The 17,474-nt window shown below is 47.0% G+C and overlaps 2 protein-coding genes and 1 long non-coding RNA gene across 6 annotated transcripts in view; 2 read left to right on the top strand and 1 right to left on the bottom strand.

Moving 5' to 3' along the window:
- The window catches only part of DVL1 (dishevelled segment polarity protein 1), a 94,881-nt gene extending 88,778 nt beyond the window's left edge, over positions 1–6,103 (top strand). For 2 of the 4 annotated variants that reach the window (XM_063354205.1, XM_063354204.1), the window contains exon 15: positions 1,465–6,103. In XM_063354205.1, coding sequence (XP_063210275.1) covers positions 1,465–1,883 — 419 coding nt within the window. In that variant the 3' untranslated portion in view covers positions 1,884–6,103. The remainder of the gene's footprint in view (positions 1–1,464) is intronic. The other 2 variants (XM_063354206.1, XM_063354207.1) reach the window with 2 other exon arrangements.
- A 396-nt stretch (positions 6,104–6,499) lies between these two features.
- LOC134524134 (uncharacterized) lies at positions 6,500–17,100 on the top strand. Its single transcript, XR_010073499.1, has 3 exons — positions 6,500–6,779; positions 7,386–7,513; positions 17,043–17,100. It is a non-coding gene; the product is annotated as an uncharacterized LOC134524134 (long non-coding RNA).
- Positions 10,555–17,099, bottom strand: TAS1R3 (taste 1 receptor member 3). Its single transcript, XM_063353845.1, has 6 exons — positions 16,466–17,099; positions 14,529–14,829; positions 13,044–13,823; positions 12,459–12,662; positions 12,036–12,156; positions 10,555–11,480 (listed from the first exon to the last, which is right to left on the bottom strand). The coding sequence occupies exons 1-6, from the start codon at positions 16,642–16,644 to the stop codon at positions 10,555–10,557; spliced, it is 2,511 nt and encodes an 836-aa protein (XP_063209915.1). The 5' UTR covers positions 16,645–17,099.
- Positions 17,101–17,474: the final 374 nt, after the last annotated feature.

Genomic DNA, 17,474 nt, shown 5'->3' with positions numbered 1-17,474 from the left:
TAGTTTCTTTGCTCTTATTTGTCTTTACAAGATTGCTGTGAAACATTTGAAATGGCAGCTCAGGGAGCACCTTACCTCTTCAAAGGCTCACCTTAATGAATCTTTGTAGGAGTTGGTGGGGACAGCTCAACCCAAGTTAACGTCTCCATTTACGGATGTAAGAAAACTAAGGCACAAAGCAGGACGGTGTTTTTCCCAGAGCAGAGAAGAGCTGATAGGGGTTACCATCAGCAAATCCCACTTCAGAGTGCCAGGCTCAGAATACTAACCTCAAGTCCAGTGGTTTTTGTATTCTGTGTTTTCCATCTGTCCCCAGCTTTTCTTGCACTCTGCAGGGGAATGTCGCCTTTCCCCTGGACACCCCAGGTCGGTCTAGTTTTCCTGTCTCTAAACATCAGCTGGAGCAGACAGGAGGTGATGATCATCTGTAATTCAAGAAAGGAGCAGCTCAGAATCATTCTGCGTTTCCCGTTTCAGTGACCCCAGTGACTCAGTGGCTCATTCAGACTCAAAAGCTGGTCCCATGTTCCGCTGGCTGGGGACCCTTTTTGGGGAGAAGGTCTTGCACTAAGATGGCATGAACTTAATGAGAGATTCTCTGGGTTGGTTTGTTGTTTTTTTGAAAAGAATAATTAACTCGGAAATGTCTCCTGACATCATCCTAGCCTATCTCTCATGGTAACAGAGCATGACCTTCAGTTTTTGAAGTTTAGTGAAGCTTATATGTAGCAACAATTGAGCGTGCACACCAGCAGCAGTCCTTTGTTTTTCCAAGTTGATTTAGTGGCCTCTGCTGGGAACATCCTGCGTGTTACTGATTCATCGTAGAGCTGTTCAACAAATAACTGGGTTTTTAAGAATTCTCCAACAACAGAACATGGTAGCGATGAATTTAAGAATCTACCCACTGGAGCCAGCAAAAGGACATCTGTTAACCTCAGGCGATTTGGCCCTGGGTGCGAGTATGCCCAGCGTGCCCAAGGGTGATAGAGAAGGCAAATGAGTTTCTTTTTGAAAAGTTTTTGCCAGTAGAAGATAACAAAGACAGTTACAATTAGATTGAACCTCGTTTGCTTGAGTCAAACCCCAAATGCCTGCTTCTTCCTTCCATTCCTGTTCCTCCCCTCTCTCCAGTCAGTGGGGCTGCAGCGGAGCAGATGGCTTTCAGCCAGCAAAGGCTTTCAGCCAGTAGCTCCAGGCTAGCTGCAGCTTCCCCTGGGCAAGCTCTGAGGTGTCTACGTGTACCTGTGCATGGCACCACCTTGTCAGCTTTGTTCTACCGATTGTCATTGCTAAGTCCCATAAGCCACCAACGCACGTTCAGGCCTGGTTCTGTCATCACTGTTGCCATTGCGATGGTCGTACCCGGATCTGTGGGTTGTGGTAGGAGCTGACGTGGGAGACAGCAGCGGACGTGAGCTAATGCTGCTTTTCTCTGTGTCCTTTTTGCTGGGGGGGCTTTAGGAAGCAAAAGCAGCGGCTCGAACCGAAGCAACAGCGAGAACAGCAGGAGAGCTCTTGGCAGAGAGAAGGACCGTAAGTCGGCTGGCAGCGGCAGCGAGTCCGACCACACTGCCCGCAGCGGGGGTGGCACCAGTGTCCTGCGGCGGGAGAGGCCCGTCAGCCAGCTCAGCCACCGGAGTCACGTCTCTGCCACCCACAGCGAGAGAAGCCACCACAGCCATCATTCTTACGGGCCTCCAGGAGTCCCACCCCTCTACAATCTCCCCAAAATGGGCTCCAAAGTCTACGGGACGAGCGGACCCCCTGGAGGGCCCCCCGTGAGGGAACTGAGCTCTGTTCCTCCAGAGCTGACGGGGAGCCGGCAGTCCTTCCAGAAGGCCATGGGCAACCCTTGTGAATTCTTTGTCGACATCATGTGAGAGGAAGTGCCTTCAGACTCTGCTTGGGGAAGGGCCGGGGGCGGGGGGGGCGGGTAATGATTGTTTTGGGGGTGGGTGGGCAATTTGGTCATTGTCGAACACTTACTGGAAGAAACTTGGCTGTCTTGCATGTCACACCTTCCTGGTTTGCAATTGTGTTGCAGAAAAACCAAGAAAACAAAACAAAAAATACAAAAAAAACCCAAACCACCCCACAAAAACGAACAAAAAAAATCTCCTGGGATTGCTAAATATTAGCAAATTGATGGCATCTTTTCTTTATTTTTTTTCCCCCCTCTTGTTTTTGGTTGTGAATGCCTGGTGTATATTCACATCTTAATGCGCTTTGGTAATCGTGGCACCTACACAAGGCAATCGGTGTTATCTTTTTGGCTGATTCAAGGACTATCATTTCACACGACTTCTAAATTTCCAATGATGCATAGTAGCACTTTTTATTTTTCCCTGCTTTTTCTTTTACAAGTCAAAAATGACCGCTGGCTGGTATCTGTGATACTGCCTCGCGATGCTGGTTCTTGGATGGCACCAGTCAGCGCTCCGAGCAGCCGTGGCACCTGCAAGTGGACAGACAACATGCGCTCGGAAAGGAGCAGGCTCAAACCAATTCCTAGCAGAAAGCAAAGCTGTGGCCACCTTCTTCTCCTGACTAGGGAGTATAAATCAATCTTTCTTTCTTTTTTTTTTTTTTTTTTTTTTTTTTTTTTTAAAAAAAGATATTATTCTATCAAGGGAGTGGTGGAGTCTTGCTACTGTATGTGTTCATCGTGCAGAACTTGTAAAGTTATTTCATTTAGTCTCACGGTAGTGACTTTGTAGCTGCGGTCCGTTCCTGGGCATTTCAGTCACATCCCTGCTGACAGAGGTGTCTCTCTCTTCTGGTTATAATGCGCACTGGCTTACAGGTTTTAAAAGTTGTTTCCACAGAAATAGGACAATTGCTGCTATGCGATTCTGATAGTGTAGCTGCAGCTTTTCCCTTTTGAAGGGGATATTTATCCCGTTCTAGCAGAGGCGTAGGTAAGTCCTGGCTCCCACTGGGACGTGGCTAATCATTTTGATCACCTCTTTTTCCGTTCTTAGTTTCTGAGCAGTCTCTTTCTCTTTTTTTTTTTTTTTAAATAGAAACCTGGAGATGTCTAATCCCAATTGCCGTGTTACCCAAGGGAATGTGTTCTGAACACAGATGGGGGCTAGCTGTTAGCAGAGCGGTGAGAGGATGTTTTGAAAACAGCTCATAAATGGTACAATGAATGAATCTTTATACCCGACACAGAGCGAGGCCCGTGCTAAAGCTCCTGCTGGGGAGCTTTGACTTAAGCAACTGCTGTTGTATATCCCCAGGATTTCATTAGTGTGGATTTCTCGCTCTAAGGCTATGGACGCTTGATAAAGGATGTTCAGGAACCTTCACTTTTTTAAAGTATCTGAATCGAGGGCATGGGAAGAGCACACCCACACACTGTTTTGGTGGCTCATTTAATGGGAAACATGTGTTCAGCTGCAGTCACTTAGTGGCATTTCACCATGGGGCCATGCCTCGGTGAAATCCTCTTTTGTGAGATACCTGCTTCTAGCAGGTTTTAGGACAGGTGCTTTAAAATCAGTCTTTACTGTATATAAGCATTTTCTTCACTGGTAAGATGCTTCTTTTTGTTACGTTCCATGCTTTATGGGTAGTGTGAATATCCGATATGAATGTCAAAAAGAGAACGTGTCTTTCTCACTATATACGTGTAGCTTCACGTTCCTTTGTCACCCTGAAAAATTACTCTTCAAGCTGTCCCTTTTGTATGTTGCTCATTCTGATAGATTTTTTTCACCACTTCTGTTCTTACGACAGGTCTGTGTGCAAACACATCCCTTTTACAAAAGTCAGAGTAACGTTTTCAACTGTCTGTGTTAATTGGAGACGTAAGTCTCACTTTCAAAAGGGAGCTAGGCATGTAGGAAACACTGTGTCACCCAGGCTAGGTGCTCTAATTACTGGGCTTCTAAACGAGCTGAGTGGTTTTGGACAGTTTTCTTTAAAAAAAATCTCCTGAAAAGCTACATAACGTTTCTGAAAGCGGTGCTTTCGGTGTAATCCATCTGATGGGCTAGCGTAGATTGCAGAGTTGGCGATGGCTTCTTCAAAAGAACGGCACTACCTAAAGCTTGGCTGTGCAACGTTATCCTTACTTTTCCTTTCCTCCTCCCAGTAACACAGCAAAGATGCTAACTAAACTCTGTAAGCTGTTCCGAAAGATTGACATTTAAAGCGACGAAATAAATCAGGGTAAAATAATTCTGTAATTCTATGTCTCCAGGAGACACTGTTAAGAAGTCTGTGACTTTACTGACAATCACTAGTGGTTCTACTTTTAAATTAATTTTAACTTTTCTGGTCTCTTATATATTACAATTTTTCTGGCCCACTTTGTCTTAAGGCAGAACTTACAGGGCTGGAGGAAAAGAGGGTCATTTTAATAAGATATTCCCAAAAGGGATTGAAGCTGGGGGCTGAGCTTTCACCCACGGAAGAAACGTGTTTAATTTCCTTATGTCTTTTCAAGAGTTGCGGTTTACGCACCCGCTGGGGTTTTTTTTGTCGTCTTGTTATGCTGTTGGCAGAAACTCTTCTGTGTCTTGCTGGTCTTTGCTGCTACGTTGAAAGGACTGTGTTATATACTGGTGTGTTTGTGGGTATCGCTGGGCTGAGGCTGACGGTCCGTAACGTAGGCGAGGGAAAAGCTGCGGAAACGGGGCTGCTAAAATCCAGCCTGAACGCGCTTCCCCCGCAAACAGGCCTCCATTGCAGGCGAATGAGGAGTGCCCTGGACGTACTGAGAGATGTGCTGTGGGTTAGTACTGTAGAGCGTGTAGAACCTGCTATTTTCAAAGAGGAGAATGTAAATGACCCTTCTGTGAACAGTGCAATACGTAGTGGCCGCTGCGTCTAAAACAAAAGCTCGATTTCCCCGCCTCATAGTGTACAGCGGAGAGGCTGGTTGGAGTCAATGGAAAGTTAGGCCTGAAACATTGCTAGCTCTTCATTTTCACAAGTGACTGAAGACAGGAGATTTCCCAAATCCCATCCTTGGCGTTCAACGCATGTGCATGTGTCCTTGCAACACGGGGGCCCGGGGGCCCAGCTGTGCGAGTTTCTCCTCCCGAGTACAGCACTGCCTGCAGGAAGAAGTGCCGCCGATGCCAATAACGCTACGTACAGTAGGGAGAGCTGTGCCAGGTGGAAGGACGTGTGAAGGCTGGAGTCCTGCAGAACTGGCTGTTTCTCTCACCTGGGCATGAAATTTTTCCCTGATTTTAACATCAAATAACTGGCGCTGGCTGGGCTCTAGAACGCATGACCTGTGCCTCTAACTACAGGGAGAAGTTACGGGTTTGCTGTACAGGGCGTTGAAACAACCTGGTACCAGGAGCCTTAAATAGGTGACGTTTTTATTCTGGAAGTGAGACCCTCAACACCTGCCTGTGCTCTGCAGCTGAGCTTAATGTTCACGCATACCTGCCGACAGCTTTTAACAAGGACTAACAGGTATGGTTGGAAGATCGTAGAAAATGATGAGAAAGCAGTTTGGGATGGCGTCTCCTGTCCCAAGGAGGCATTATCTGTAAGGGGTAGTGTACCCACTCGGTATATTTTTGGCAAACAGTCTTAAAAGCACTGCTATTGTCTTTTACCTCCTGTTAATAAATCTACTTTTCAAAGGTAACAGTCCCCTGGACACTTTATCCAAAGGTCTATTGGATGGCAAGCAATGATGCACAGACATTGACTTTTGATATTATTTTTGTTCTATTCAAATGGGCGGTCCCATCTTGAGACTTGACAGCTCATGAGTTGATGTAATTGTTTTTGTTTTGCATTTAACTGGATTGTAATAAGATTGACTTAAAATTATTAATTCTAATCAGTGATTAGAAATACATGTAAAGAATTTTATGTACAGTAGAGGAACAAAGTTACATGATTTTAAATAATGAAAACCCAGACTATCACCTATTCTAGAATTGGTTCTACTCAAAGAGTGACCTCTTACTAGCATGGACTGCACTGTTCCTGTTAAATGTCTATTGCATAATTGAATTCTTTTTTGTAGATATTGTATTAAAACCCAAGTGTCTGTATAGTTAATATATAGCTGCTTATGTGTAAATGCTATTTTAAACACTAAAAAGCTTTTAATTTTATGTGATAACTGCAGTGTATGTCTTCAGTTCTTTATTCAAGAATGATGAAATATTGGTTGAATCTTACGCTTTCCCCCCCCCGTCCCCCTACCACGCTGAAGTTTTGTCCTCTCGACAGAAGATGCTTGTTCGGGAGCTAGTGATAGGCAGCTGGGAGTCCTGGGCTTTAATGGTACTTCAGAAGCGCTTACAGGTCAAAGCATGGCAGGAACCCTGTAAATGCTCCCCGCTAAACTGGGTCACAGCTGATTGAAGCGCAGAGACCTGACACTTCCACGCAGGTTAATGGCACCTGACTGGAAACACAAGACCCTGCCATTCATCAGAAGGGCTGTAGCTTTCAGCTAATGACTAATATATTGGTGCAGAAGTTGTGCTTTCCCCTTAAATTGCCCTGTCTCGTACTTATTGAGCTTCTCCCTCTCACAGCTTGGCAGGAGTAGGTATACAGGAAAGGCTGAAGAAAGTTTGTGGAATTAAAAGACAGCTGGAGGATACGTCCTGTTACAAAGACACGAGCTGGAACAAGTTTTCCTGCCTGCAGACCCAGGAGATGAATGGGCTGGTAGAAGCCATCAATGTAGTCAGCTGTTTCATGTGAATATTCCCCTTTTCTGGACTCTGCACACAAACTCCAGCAGAGGCAAGCTAGGATCGTTAGGACACCACTTTGCAGACTAACCGGTAAGCCTTAAACACCGTGTATTTGTCGTGCAACACAAAGACACCCAGGCTCAGTAAGGTCTGAGTGGTTCATGTACAAAGAACAACCACAGCTTGATGAGGCAAATTCCCTCGTTATAGCTGGTAGAGATCAAGCAGCACAGGGAGAGACAAAGTCATAGTTATTATGGAGCCACTGATTATAAATGGGGCAATTCTGCAGCAGATTTATATAAAAGCCTCTGAGAAAGTCTTGCAGAGTTTCACATATTCTCCCTTTCAAACCATATTTGTTTAAATAGGATGCCAAATGGTCTGACAGCATTTTTCCAGTTAGGTGAATATTAAATGATCAGAATTTTGGACATACTTTTGCAGCCTTTTACTGCAGGGCCTGATGGGCTCCAGCTGACCTCGTATGAATTGTCTGCAGGTGACTGGAACTGGCTGAAGAATTTAATCAGCTACTTTTCCCCTCCTCCCTCTTCCCCCACCCCTCTCCCTTTCCCCCTAAAAGAAAAGAAAAATCAGTTTGTTGTGGCTCTAGTTCGGCCAGAGCCAGAAAGAGAAGCAGTAGAGGTAAATTTGATTTTTTTCCTCCTCTATTTCTGGAATGATGATCAAAAGTTACTTAATGCTTCTCTGCTATGGAATCCCAGCACTGAAGTGAGGAGTACTGTGGAGATTCTCAGGTGCAACAATATGCTCACGAAGACTCGCTGCAGTCTCCGGGATCAAGGACTTCCAGTCTACAGGTCAGATTTTTGCTATCTTTAATCACACCAAGGAGTGCTTTTGTCAAATGTTTCACGTTTTTCTCAATTATGCCAGGAGAATTTTATATGCAAGTAGCCACAGAAATCTAGGACAGCTAGCTTTGCAGTGCATCAGTTTTTAAGAATGAAATATTCCCTGGTTTAGATTAATTTGCAAATCCTTTAATTGAGCTGAATTGATGAGTTAACTTCCAATACCACGTAGTGGATATATGGAAAAACTGTAAGTCTAAGGTGGGGGAATAAAAGAGCAGTATAGTTGTTTGTCAAAGTGGGTAGGAAAAAGAAAAGATCTTAGTGATGTGACTTGATATTTACTTGCTACTATCTGGTAGTAATGGGGTAATTTGCTAGTAATGTAGTTTTTCCATTTTTGCCTTTCATGGTGCATGACAAAAGCGAAGTCCCCATCAGCTGGAACAGCAGTCTGTCTCTAGCGCAAATTTTCGAGTTGCTGATTAGCAAGTAAAGACAGACCTAGGAGTGCTTCTGGAATGGCTTACACCATTCAAGGGGAGTTTGTCTTCACCTGCAAAGCTGCTCAGTCCATTGCTTGCTTTAAAGGTGGTCTCAGATAGTTGCCTACATTTAAGTTAAATGAGGTTTTGTTGTCGGCAGCGGTAGGAGCTGAGTTCAAGCCTTTTGCCCCAGTGATTCTAGAAGTAGCGCGTTTCTGAGTAGCTGCTCATCCACAGCATGTCGGGGTGAGCTGCTGTCTTAAATGGTGCCACCGTGGTCAGCTGGGAGTCATGTTTGGCCTCCAGCGGCCCAGCTGGCAGCAGCTGCTCATTCCCTAAGCATTAGGGTGGAGGTATGAAGTGAGCCTGAACTTGAGGCAGAAACTGGGAAGGTTGGGTAGGTTTGGGGAAAGTACTCCAGCAGTGTATGCGTGATGGTCTAGAGGGACTGTGGGTATGTTTTGTTGTCCCACACAGCTTGCCAGACACCATCAGTAACATCTGTACTGCAGAAAGTACCCGCTATGGACTATTACTGTGAATCTCTTCCCTGGCTTTAAGAAGCCTTTAGGCCCTAACTGAGATTCATGACCCTTTCAAGGCAAGAGAGATGCCCAGTGTTGGGTGGAAGGGCCAATTCCATCACTAGGAAATGTAAAGGTAGTTACAGAGAACGGTGATGGAAATAAGGGGTGTTTTCTTTTGTCTTTGTTCAGGCTTGATTCTAGTAATTCATAGAATGGTTTGGGTTGGAAGGGACCTTAAAGACCATCTAGTCCCAACCCCCTGCCCTGGGCAGGGACACCTCCCACCAGCCCAGGTTGCTCCAAGCCCCGTCCAACCTGGCCTCGAACCCCTCCAGGGATGGGGCAGCCACAGCTTCTCTGGGCAACCTGGGCCAGGGGCTCACCACCCTCAGAGTGAAGAATTTCTTCCCGATACCTAATGTAAATCCACCCTCTTCCAGTTTGAAGCCATCTGTGCAGAAAGCCCTGTCCAGAGGGTGTATCTGTGGCTGAAGGGCAGTGAGGGGAGTCCAGCTGATACAAGCTGGCAGACTGATGGTTAGAGATGATTTTTGCATACACAGAAACAGGCTCATGAAATTCTTGATATATAATACTCTCTAGTGTCAAAGTACTTGCAGGATTTATGGAGGGTTAAACCCATACGTTTCATTGAACATCCACACTCGGCACCAGGGGATCATCATCTGTTCGTTAACTTACGTGTAAACCTTCCTATTCATAATATAAACTGAATATCAACTGGTTGTAGTTAGCGAGCACAATTTTGTGAGGGAGCTACCCTGTGTTTTTCTTGCGTGAGTATTTCTTTGGCATACCTTCTGAAGCTATCACGATTACCTGCTCTTGGAAATCAGATGCTAAGTGGGGCAAACCCCAAGCCTTTCTGGGTGTGAGAATTCTCACGCTGTTTAGCGAACGGGGGCCATGCTACATGTACGAATACAGGCTAGAGGTACTTCTTATTCCTCAAAGTATTTGATTTATTTTGTCCCTTTTGCAGAATGTCTTACTGGGTAAGAAATGTTTCTCACTGGTGATCTTTGCATGGTTTTTTTTGAGATGGGAGGAACTTTTTGGTATGACTTTGGATAGCGTGATTTGCACACGCTTCATTTCCGTGTGTCTTGTCCTCGTTTCCATGTTCTTTGCAAACACATGTTAATGAAACACAAATGAGTGAATTGACATTTGAATGGTAATATACTCTCTCTATCTGCCTTTACATAACAGAATGGTTTCTACGGACTTTGTGACAAAGTAGTCAAGAAAATAGTAGTCAGAGACCCAGAGCTGTAGGATGTCATTGACTCCACTTTTAATAAAGCAAGTGCACAAACACACATAGATGTGAACAGACCGTGATTACAGGAGCTGTGTTTTCCAGTGTTGCTCGCTAGGAGAAGGTCTTTGTAGAGCATCCCGTGTAGGCAGGTACTCGGTATCATTAGTTAAGCACAAGGATTTCTCTTTGTGGTCTATAATCTCACACCTTTTCAGATGATTCCCTTCTGGTTTTCTAGTTATTATTTCTGTGCTGTTGAATATATTGGAAAGTCCCTATAAGGCCTGGGAAAGGATTCATGGATCTAACTCTGGAACGGTTATCTAGTTAATAAGAAGTGGGAATCAGCAGCAGTCTTTAAGGGAAAGCGGTCCAGGTGAGGCTTTTAGCTCAGCTTGCCAGACTTGAGAGATCCATAGGAATTATCGGTGCTGTAGGTTGCTTGCTTTTAACTGAACCTGCTTTTGGCTCCTGGTGGCTGCTGACACGGGTGGTTAGCTACGGAGAGGATGCATCCTACTCTGCTGGGGACATTTTGCTTTAGCTCATTGAGTAGAGCCCTCCAAAGTAAGCCTTTGGAACTTAAAAATTCTGGTCCCGGTGTTCAGCCTACTGGATAAGGCTGTATTTTATATGGTGATTGTGTCTGGGACTATAGCTTATGGAGACATCATAAACAGAATTATCTCAGTAAAATGCAGCCAGCGTCTATTGAGGAGCAGGTGACGAAGGATCTGGTTTATTGTCTGTTTATTGAGAGTCCTCCTCTGGCTCTTCTTTGATGGAATTCTGGAAATAATCTACTGTGTTCAGATCAGGCTTAAGCAAGATGATGTAGCATTTAGGCATATAGTAGGTTCCCAAGATACCCAGAGTGGTTGCCAAAATGGTACTAATCTGAGTAACAGACTTGAGGACTGTCTTCAGCGTGGCAAAAAGAGCAATGAAGAAGATCCAGATGATGAAATAGATTAGGATGGCAAATGTGATGCCCCTGGCGATATTGTATTTCTTCCCAGAGGTCCGTACCATGAAGGTGCACAGGAAGCAGACGAAGGCTATGCAGCTGTTGTAGCCGTGCATCAGGGCAAAGGCAAGCCAGGACTGCGTGGTACACACCAGCAGAACTTCGGTGGGCAGTGACTTGTAGTCAGGCTGCAGATGGTCAGGGCCCAAGTGAAGGTAGCAGACACAGAACGAGCACTCGGTGAGGAGGCACAGGGCAACGAGGAGCCAGGCCCTCCTCCGGGTCACCCAGTGCAAGAGGGTTGGGGCACAGTGAGGGAACTCTGTCACGAGGGTGATCTCAAGGGACTTGATGAAGAAGGTAGAGAAACAACCATTGAGGCAGAGGGCATAGACTATCTGCTGGGTCATACAAAGGGTGTTACTGGGCTTCCCTATATAGAGACAGGAGCTGAGACACAGCAGCGTGAGTGCGAACAAGGCAAAGAGGTTCAGTTTGCCTCCAGAAGCCTGCACAAGGGGAGTCTCGAGGCTCTTTAAAAAGAGCACTGCTGTCAGACAGGTCAGGGATATGGTGATGGACATCAACGTTAGCAAGGCAATGGTGAGCGGCTCATTCCAAAAGAGGTATTTCTCGCTGCGGTCATAACACCGTGTGCTCTGGACAGGGGACCACTGATGCTCTAGGCAGGGAGTGCAGGTGGTGCTGTCTGCAAAGCAGCAGTGAGATGTTGATGACCACCTTGCAGTAGAGTGCTGCTGCCCCGCTGCAGGCAGGCCTTGAGCAAGGGTCACAGTCCTGAATTAGACAGCTGGTTTGGGTGCTGCCTTGCCTGCTTCCCCCCCTCCCTTCCTAAGTGTAATGGATCTCCAAAGCTTGGGATAGTTCAATCTCATTTTCCCTCCGCTTGTCCACCCTCCCCCCAAAAGGATGCACGTATTTCTTGGCTCTGTTTCCCTTCCCCAGGAAGGATCACCAACTTCCAAAAGATCCCACAATTTCATCAAACCCCTTTCTCCTGCCTCTTGAGATAAAACACGTGCCTTCTCTTTGGGATCGACAGAGGAAGATCCCCCACTGAAGATCTGCAGAGCAAGACTGCGCAATGCACAGCAGAACAAAAGGGAGGAAAATATCCCCCGGGCAGTGCAGCAGGGCGGAAGAGCTCCCAACTGGTGTTACCAGCTCTGGGAACCTGTGTGACCTCAACTAGTGGTCAGGCATAACAGAGACAGTTAAAGCCATTACATTTCTCAGACCTCACCTTTAGCGCTCCAGAAGGTGTTTTCTGGACAATCCGTACAGTCATAGCAGCAGAGGTGGAATCCTTTTATTTGTTTGAATTGTCCTGGTTTACAATGTCTGAAGCACTCTGAGGTAGGCTCCTAGGGCAAAAGGAAGAATGAATGTCAGCCAGGCACCTTCAGGAGAAGCACCGTATCACCAAACATGCTGCAAGAAATTGGCTGTGCTGGGATCCAGCCTGTGTCTGAGTCCTAACCAGTGCTGGGAATACCTTTTTCTAGTTTTACGCAGTGGAGACGGATTACGCGTTTGCAGAGGAGCAAGAACTGGGTCCCACACAAATCTTGTAGGCTAATCGCTCCTTCGGAACAGTTCTGATGAAGCAGCAAAAAAAAATTTGCTTCATTTTGTGGTTGTTTATGTTTTTGCCCACCATCTTTACCTTTTGATCTGCAGTGTGAAACTGAATCTGAGACTTATCGATGTACAAGGAGTCTTCGTAGTCGCCAGCAGGCAGATAAGTAAGGGTGCCATTTTTCCAGGACCAGAATATAAGCTTGTAGCCGGTGTTTGTGCCATGGGTATGATCAAACTTGAAACTTTGGCCGTTCACCGTGAATGGGAAGGTGTTCATGAAGTGCAGCAGCTGAGGAGGAAAATGAGAATTGAGAGTAAGTATTGGTACAGTTTCTCGCTTGGAGGATGGTAATGCAGGACGCTAATTTTTGGCTGAAATCAGTTGTCTTTTCTGTGGGCTAAGGTTGCAGCTATCGGCCTTTTGGCTGTATTACCAGCTGCTCTCTTGTGCCAGGCCCAATTAACCCCAGAGAGGAGAAGGCAGCCCCAGCCGGCAGCAGAGGAGGTGCTGGTGTAGGGGTTGAGTGGCCGAAGGAATTGCTGAGGCTGTATCGCTCCCAGGGTAGGGCAGGAGCACAGTGCAATGTTCCCCCCTCCCTGCAAGCTGTGTGCAGCTCCGACACGTAGATCGGATAAAAAACTGCTGTTTGTCCCCCTGGCCTTTACTTACCTGCCAAGATTTGATGGATGCTTTGGGACACACGTGGTGGGTGCACCCCAGCGCCCTGTGCAGTGCGTGAGCCACGCTGTAGACTGCGATGTACACAGGTTGCATTTGGGAGTGTCTTAACACGGACGAGATGTTGCGCAGCGAGATGTGGTCGCACTCTTTGCAAAGCGTGTCCACCACGTCAGAGTTCATGAGGTGGTTGAATTCTCTAGACTCCTGGCAAAATTTATCCTGCTGAACATAGGTAAAGAGGTCGGCAACGTATTTCTGGAAGCCAGGGACTGAGTGTGCTTTCATAATAAATCCTAAGACTGTCCCGATGCTCTGAATATTTGGGGTGGTGGCAATTTTGTCAGACATTATCCAGGCTTCAGTGCCAATCCAGACTTTCTCTCTCAGTCCCATCCTGATGCTTTGTTCCAGCAGGGCCTGGGCTGGCTGGCTAAAGGCAAAAAGCACAATGATGTTGACTTTGGTGTTGTTAATTAACTTAATGGTATCTTCCAGTTGGTGTTGGGCTTTGGGGTCTGCAAGGTCTGTAGGAATTAGCCCCTCGAATGCAATGCAGATGCTGTGATTTGCAGCTATGCTTAAGAAGAGCCCCTGGGCTCCTCGGCCATATTCATCATCACTTCCAAGGGTGGCAATCCAGTTCCATCCAAACCTGTTCAGCAGCAGGACCACAGCTTCCACCAAGCTCTTATCACTGGCAACGGTACGGTAGAAGGATGGGTACAACTCCGTGTTGCTGAGCTGCTCACTGCTGGCTCCATAGCTGACCTGCAGATGAGAGGAGAAGAGAGGAAGCGAGGCAAAGTGAAGCTGAGGGAAGTGTTGACAGTCCAGATCACTCTCCACCTTCTTTGCTTAGTCTCAGTGCCCTAGATTTTCAAAAATGCTAGGTCAGGATAGTGGGAAAGAAGAACTTCTCTAAAGGAATTAGGTCCATTGTGGCTGCATTTACCAAGAGAACCGTAAGCTCACCCCTGTCACTTGCCTCCTGTAGCACCATCCCACGTGGCTGTCTCCACACTGCCATTTGTGCCCATCGTTGCAGCACCAGCCCTTATCATTAATGCCAATGATAACGAGCTACTTTCTACAACGGGTGACGTACCCACGATTCAGTAGCATCTTAGCTCAGGGCTAAATTTACCTGACCGTTACAGCTCTCGGTATTGTAGATGTATTTTCGTGGGATCCTCCCGGTTTACGCTGGGAGCTCTGTTTTTCCCATTTTACGTGGATCACAGAGCGGCCTGAGTTATCCCTCTTCTTTCTGGGAAGTTAGACACTGGAGTGTGTTCCAGGAGGGAAGTTTAATGACCTACCCAAGATCGCTCAGGAAATCTGTGGCAGAGGAAAGACTGGAATCTGCACTTTAAGAGTCCTGGTTCAAAGACCTAGATCACAGACAGCATTGTTGATCCAAACCCTTCCCACACCGAAAAGGGGAATTCTTTCTTTTGCAGAGAGTTTCTTTACCTGTGGGATCAAGAAGAAGCTGAACAGCTTGGCTGTTACCATGCAGAGGTCTGACTTGTGTGGTCCGATCACCGCGGTCACGCGGGGCTGGTAGTCGGTGTAGTTGCACAGCACTCCAATGCCCGTTGTGCCATTTTGGGTCAGAAACAGCAAACTGGGCTGCAAGGCCACCACCGGCTCAAAGCAGGTGTTGTGCATGTCATAGCCCAGCTTTACTCCCGGCAGAAGGGAAGTGGAGTTGTTGATCTGATCGATAGCAAACTTCATCCCAAGAGCCCATATTAGCCCGTCTACAAATAACCTGCAGTCAGAGGAGAGAGGGAATTGCACGGCCTGTCAGCGTTGCTGCAGAGTGATCAGCTTATTCCACGTTCTTTGACGTCTCAGCATCCTGCCTGTTGCCAAGCCAGGTGTACGTGGCACTGTCAGCAGCGCACCCCTGCACCTACCGCCTTTGAATTTCGTACTGTGGGTAGAGAGGCTCTGAGCACCTTTCAAATCTAATTAATCCTGTCTGTCGGCAAATATATCCTCTGTGCTTCAAAGGGGAAGAAACAGAGGTATAGAGAAACCGGTATGTTTAGCTGGGGGCGGATCAAGACTCAGATGACCTCCTGCTCTTGGCTTTGTGTAACTTCAGCCACGAAGCCAGTGGCTCCCAAAGCGCCGGGCATGCTCGTTTGGGAGACAAGTCCTCCTGGGATTTCCCCCCGCTGTACAGCTCAGTGCGCTGGGTTTATTCCCTGCCTAGCAGCCTGTGAAGATGGAAAGATTTTTTTGGACCATACTTCCCTGTGCTTTGTTGCTGCCGAAGCAGCAGGTAGGACACGAGCGTGTCTCTTCATTCTCCTCACAAAGAGCTGCCAGTAGCTTGTAGCGTGGTGGCGTGAACCCCTGTGGTGTGAGCAGGAAACACAGATCACACCCCGGCGAGCCCGGCCATTTCCTTTTTTCCTTTCCTGCTTTGCCTTGTGCCATGGTCCTGAGTGTCCTTTTATCTCAGGAAAGGCAATAGCACCATCTCAACCTGTGTCACCTGCCAGCAGAGCGCGGTGCCTGCTTCTCATCCCGTCTGGAAGCAAAAGCAACATTTACACCTCTGTGTACAGTGTTGGATTCAAAACCCTGAGGAAGCCAGCGCCACTAAAACCTTTCATCAAAGTGGGGTTGGTGCATCTGAAGTCTGACTGCGCAGAGGCATCAAGAAAACACAAAAACCTTTTCCATTTCAGGATCAGAAGTGGATGGTGCAGCTTAGAGCTAATCTTTGTTTCCATCACACTGTGGAGATGGAAACAGTACTCGCTGGAGTACTATGTCCAGCTCGAGCCCGCAGCACAAGGAGGACATGGACCTGTTGGAGCGGGGCCAGAGGAGGCCACGGAGATGATCCAAGGGCTGGAGCCCCTCTGCTGTGAGGACAGGCTGAGAGAGCTGGGGGGGTTCTGCCTGGAGAAGAGAAGGCTCCGGGGAGACCTTCCAGCCCCTTCCAGTCCCTGAAGGGGCCTACAAGAAAGCTGGGGAGGGGCTGTTTGCAAGGGCATGGAGCCATAGGACGAGGCCAATGGTTTAAACTAGAGCAGGGCAGGTTTAGGTTAGACATCAGGAAGAAGTTCTTTACACTGAGGGTGGTGAGACACTGGCCCAGGTTGCCCAGAGAGGTGGGGGAGGCCCCATCCCTGGAGACATTCAAGGCCAGGCTGGATGAGGCTCTGAGCAACCTGGTCTAGTTACAGATGTCCCTGCTCACTGCAGGGGGGTGGGACGAGATGGCCTTTAGAGGTCCCTTCCGACCCAACACATTGTATGATTCTCACCTTTAATATTCGCCTGTGAGCCCGTCAGTTGCTGTCAGGAGGGCTGCTTTCTTTTCCTTTCTTTTCCCAGCCCAAGCAACCCAACTTAACGAGCACTAATGAAGCTGATGTTCTTCTTACCTTTCACACCCCACTGACGTGGGCTCGGATCGTGTCGTCAGGTTTATGGTGTCCGTTCCAAAAGGGAACAAGCCTCCTATGATATAATCCCCAGGTCTTCTAAACTGAGCCGAGAGGCACGTGGGTCTGAGGGCTGCTGCGTAACCAAAGCTCAAGCACAGCAGCAGGTTGGGGACCATAATTGGTTTCTTTCTGGGGAAAATGTTTCAAAGAAATAATCTCCAAGCGAATGTGGGAGAGGGAACAGGGGCAGGAGATCCAGTCTCACCGGTTCCCGGGAAGTCTCTTTAAATAGAACTTGGAGAAATGAAAATAACGGGGAATGATTTGTTTAGCAAAACGCATTAAATGTGTGACTCTGTGCTTTGTGGGCAATAGTCAAATACGCAGCAATACCTGTGAGCCTGCTGGTTGCAAATCACAGGCCTAATCCTGGTTTTCTTTACTCAAGCAGAGTAAAAACGAGATTTTTAAATGAGCTTCAGAATATGTTGAGTTGCCTGAACTAAAAGGTGGTGCTAGGAGGCGTACACAGCAGTAACTTGTATTAATTTTATTTTTTTTTTTTTAATTCAAGGTTATCTCATCGTGGAGATAACCAAATCTCTGCCAGCGCATCGCGAGAAGACGGCTGGAGCAGGCCATTGCTAGGTCGCACAGTTGGTGAGCTAACACTCCGCTATGCTATTCTTAGGAAGTTGTTATGGGCTGATCTAAATTTTTCTCACTCTGAGTTATGAACGTTAACTTCAGTTTTAAAACTTTGGTTTAGGTCCAAGCTCCACAGCGTAGTAATTTAGGTTGCGCCATGGTTTGCATTTTTTTCTGTCGGGTTTGAATTTTAGAAAACAGGGTAGCTCTGAATTGGGAAGTTCTGTTTACTGCCTTTTATGGCCTTAGTATGTATTTATACTGTATCACAAAACCTGCCAAAGTGATATACCACTCTTGCTACAAGGCTAGAACATTCTTCCAGGTATGAAGAGGCACGGGTACGCTTTAGAAAGTT

The sequence above is a fragment of the Chroicocephalus ridibundus genome, chromosome 16, assembly GCF_963924245.1.
Source record: "Chroicocephalus ridibundus chromosome 16, bChrRid1.1, whole genome shotgun sequence".
Taxonomy (NCBI): Eukaryota; Metazoa; Chordata; class Aves; order Charadriiformes; family Laridae; genus Chroicocephalus; species Chroicocephalus ridibundus.
This window is presented reverse-complemented; position numbering and strand designations above follow the sequence as displayed.

Excerpts from the sequence above, each read along its gene's own strand:
- TAS1R3 (XM_063353845.1), bottom strand. The coding sequence starts at position 16,644 with ATGGTCCCCAACCTGCTGCTGTGCTTGAGCTTTGGTTACGCAGCAGCC. Across the intron at positions 13,824-14,528 it reads GCTTCTTCTTGATCCCACAG|GTCAGCTATGGAGCCAGCAG; the intron begins GTAAAGAAACTC and ends TCTCATCTGCAG. Across the intron at positions 12,663-13,043 it reads CATCCATCAAATCTTGGCAG|CTGCTGCACTTCATGAACAC; the intron begins GTAAGTAAAGGC and ends TTTCCTCCTCAG.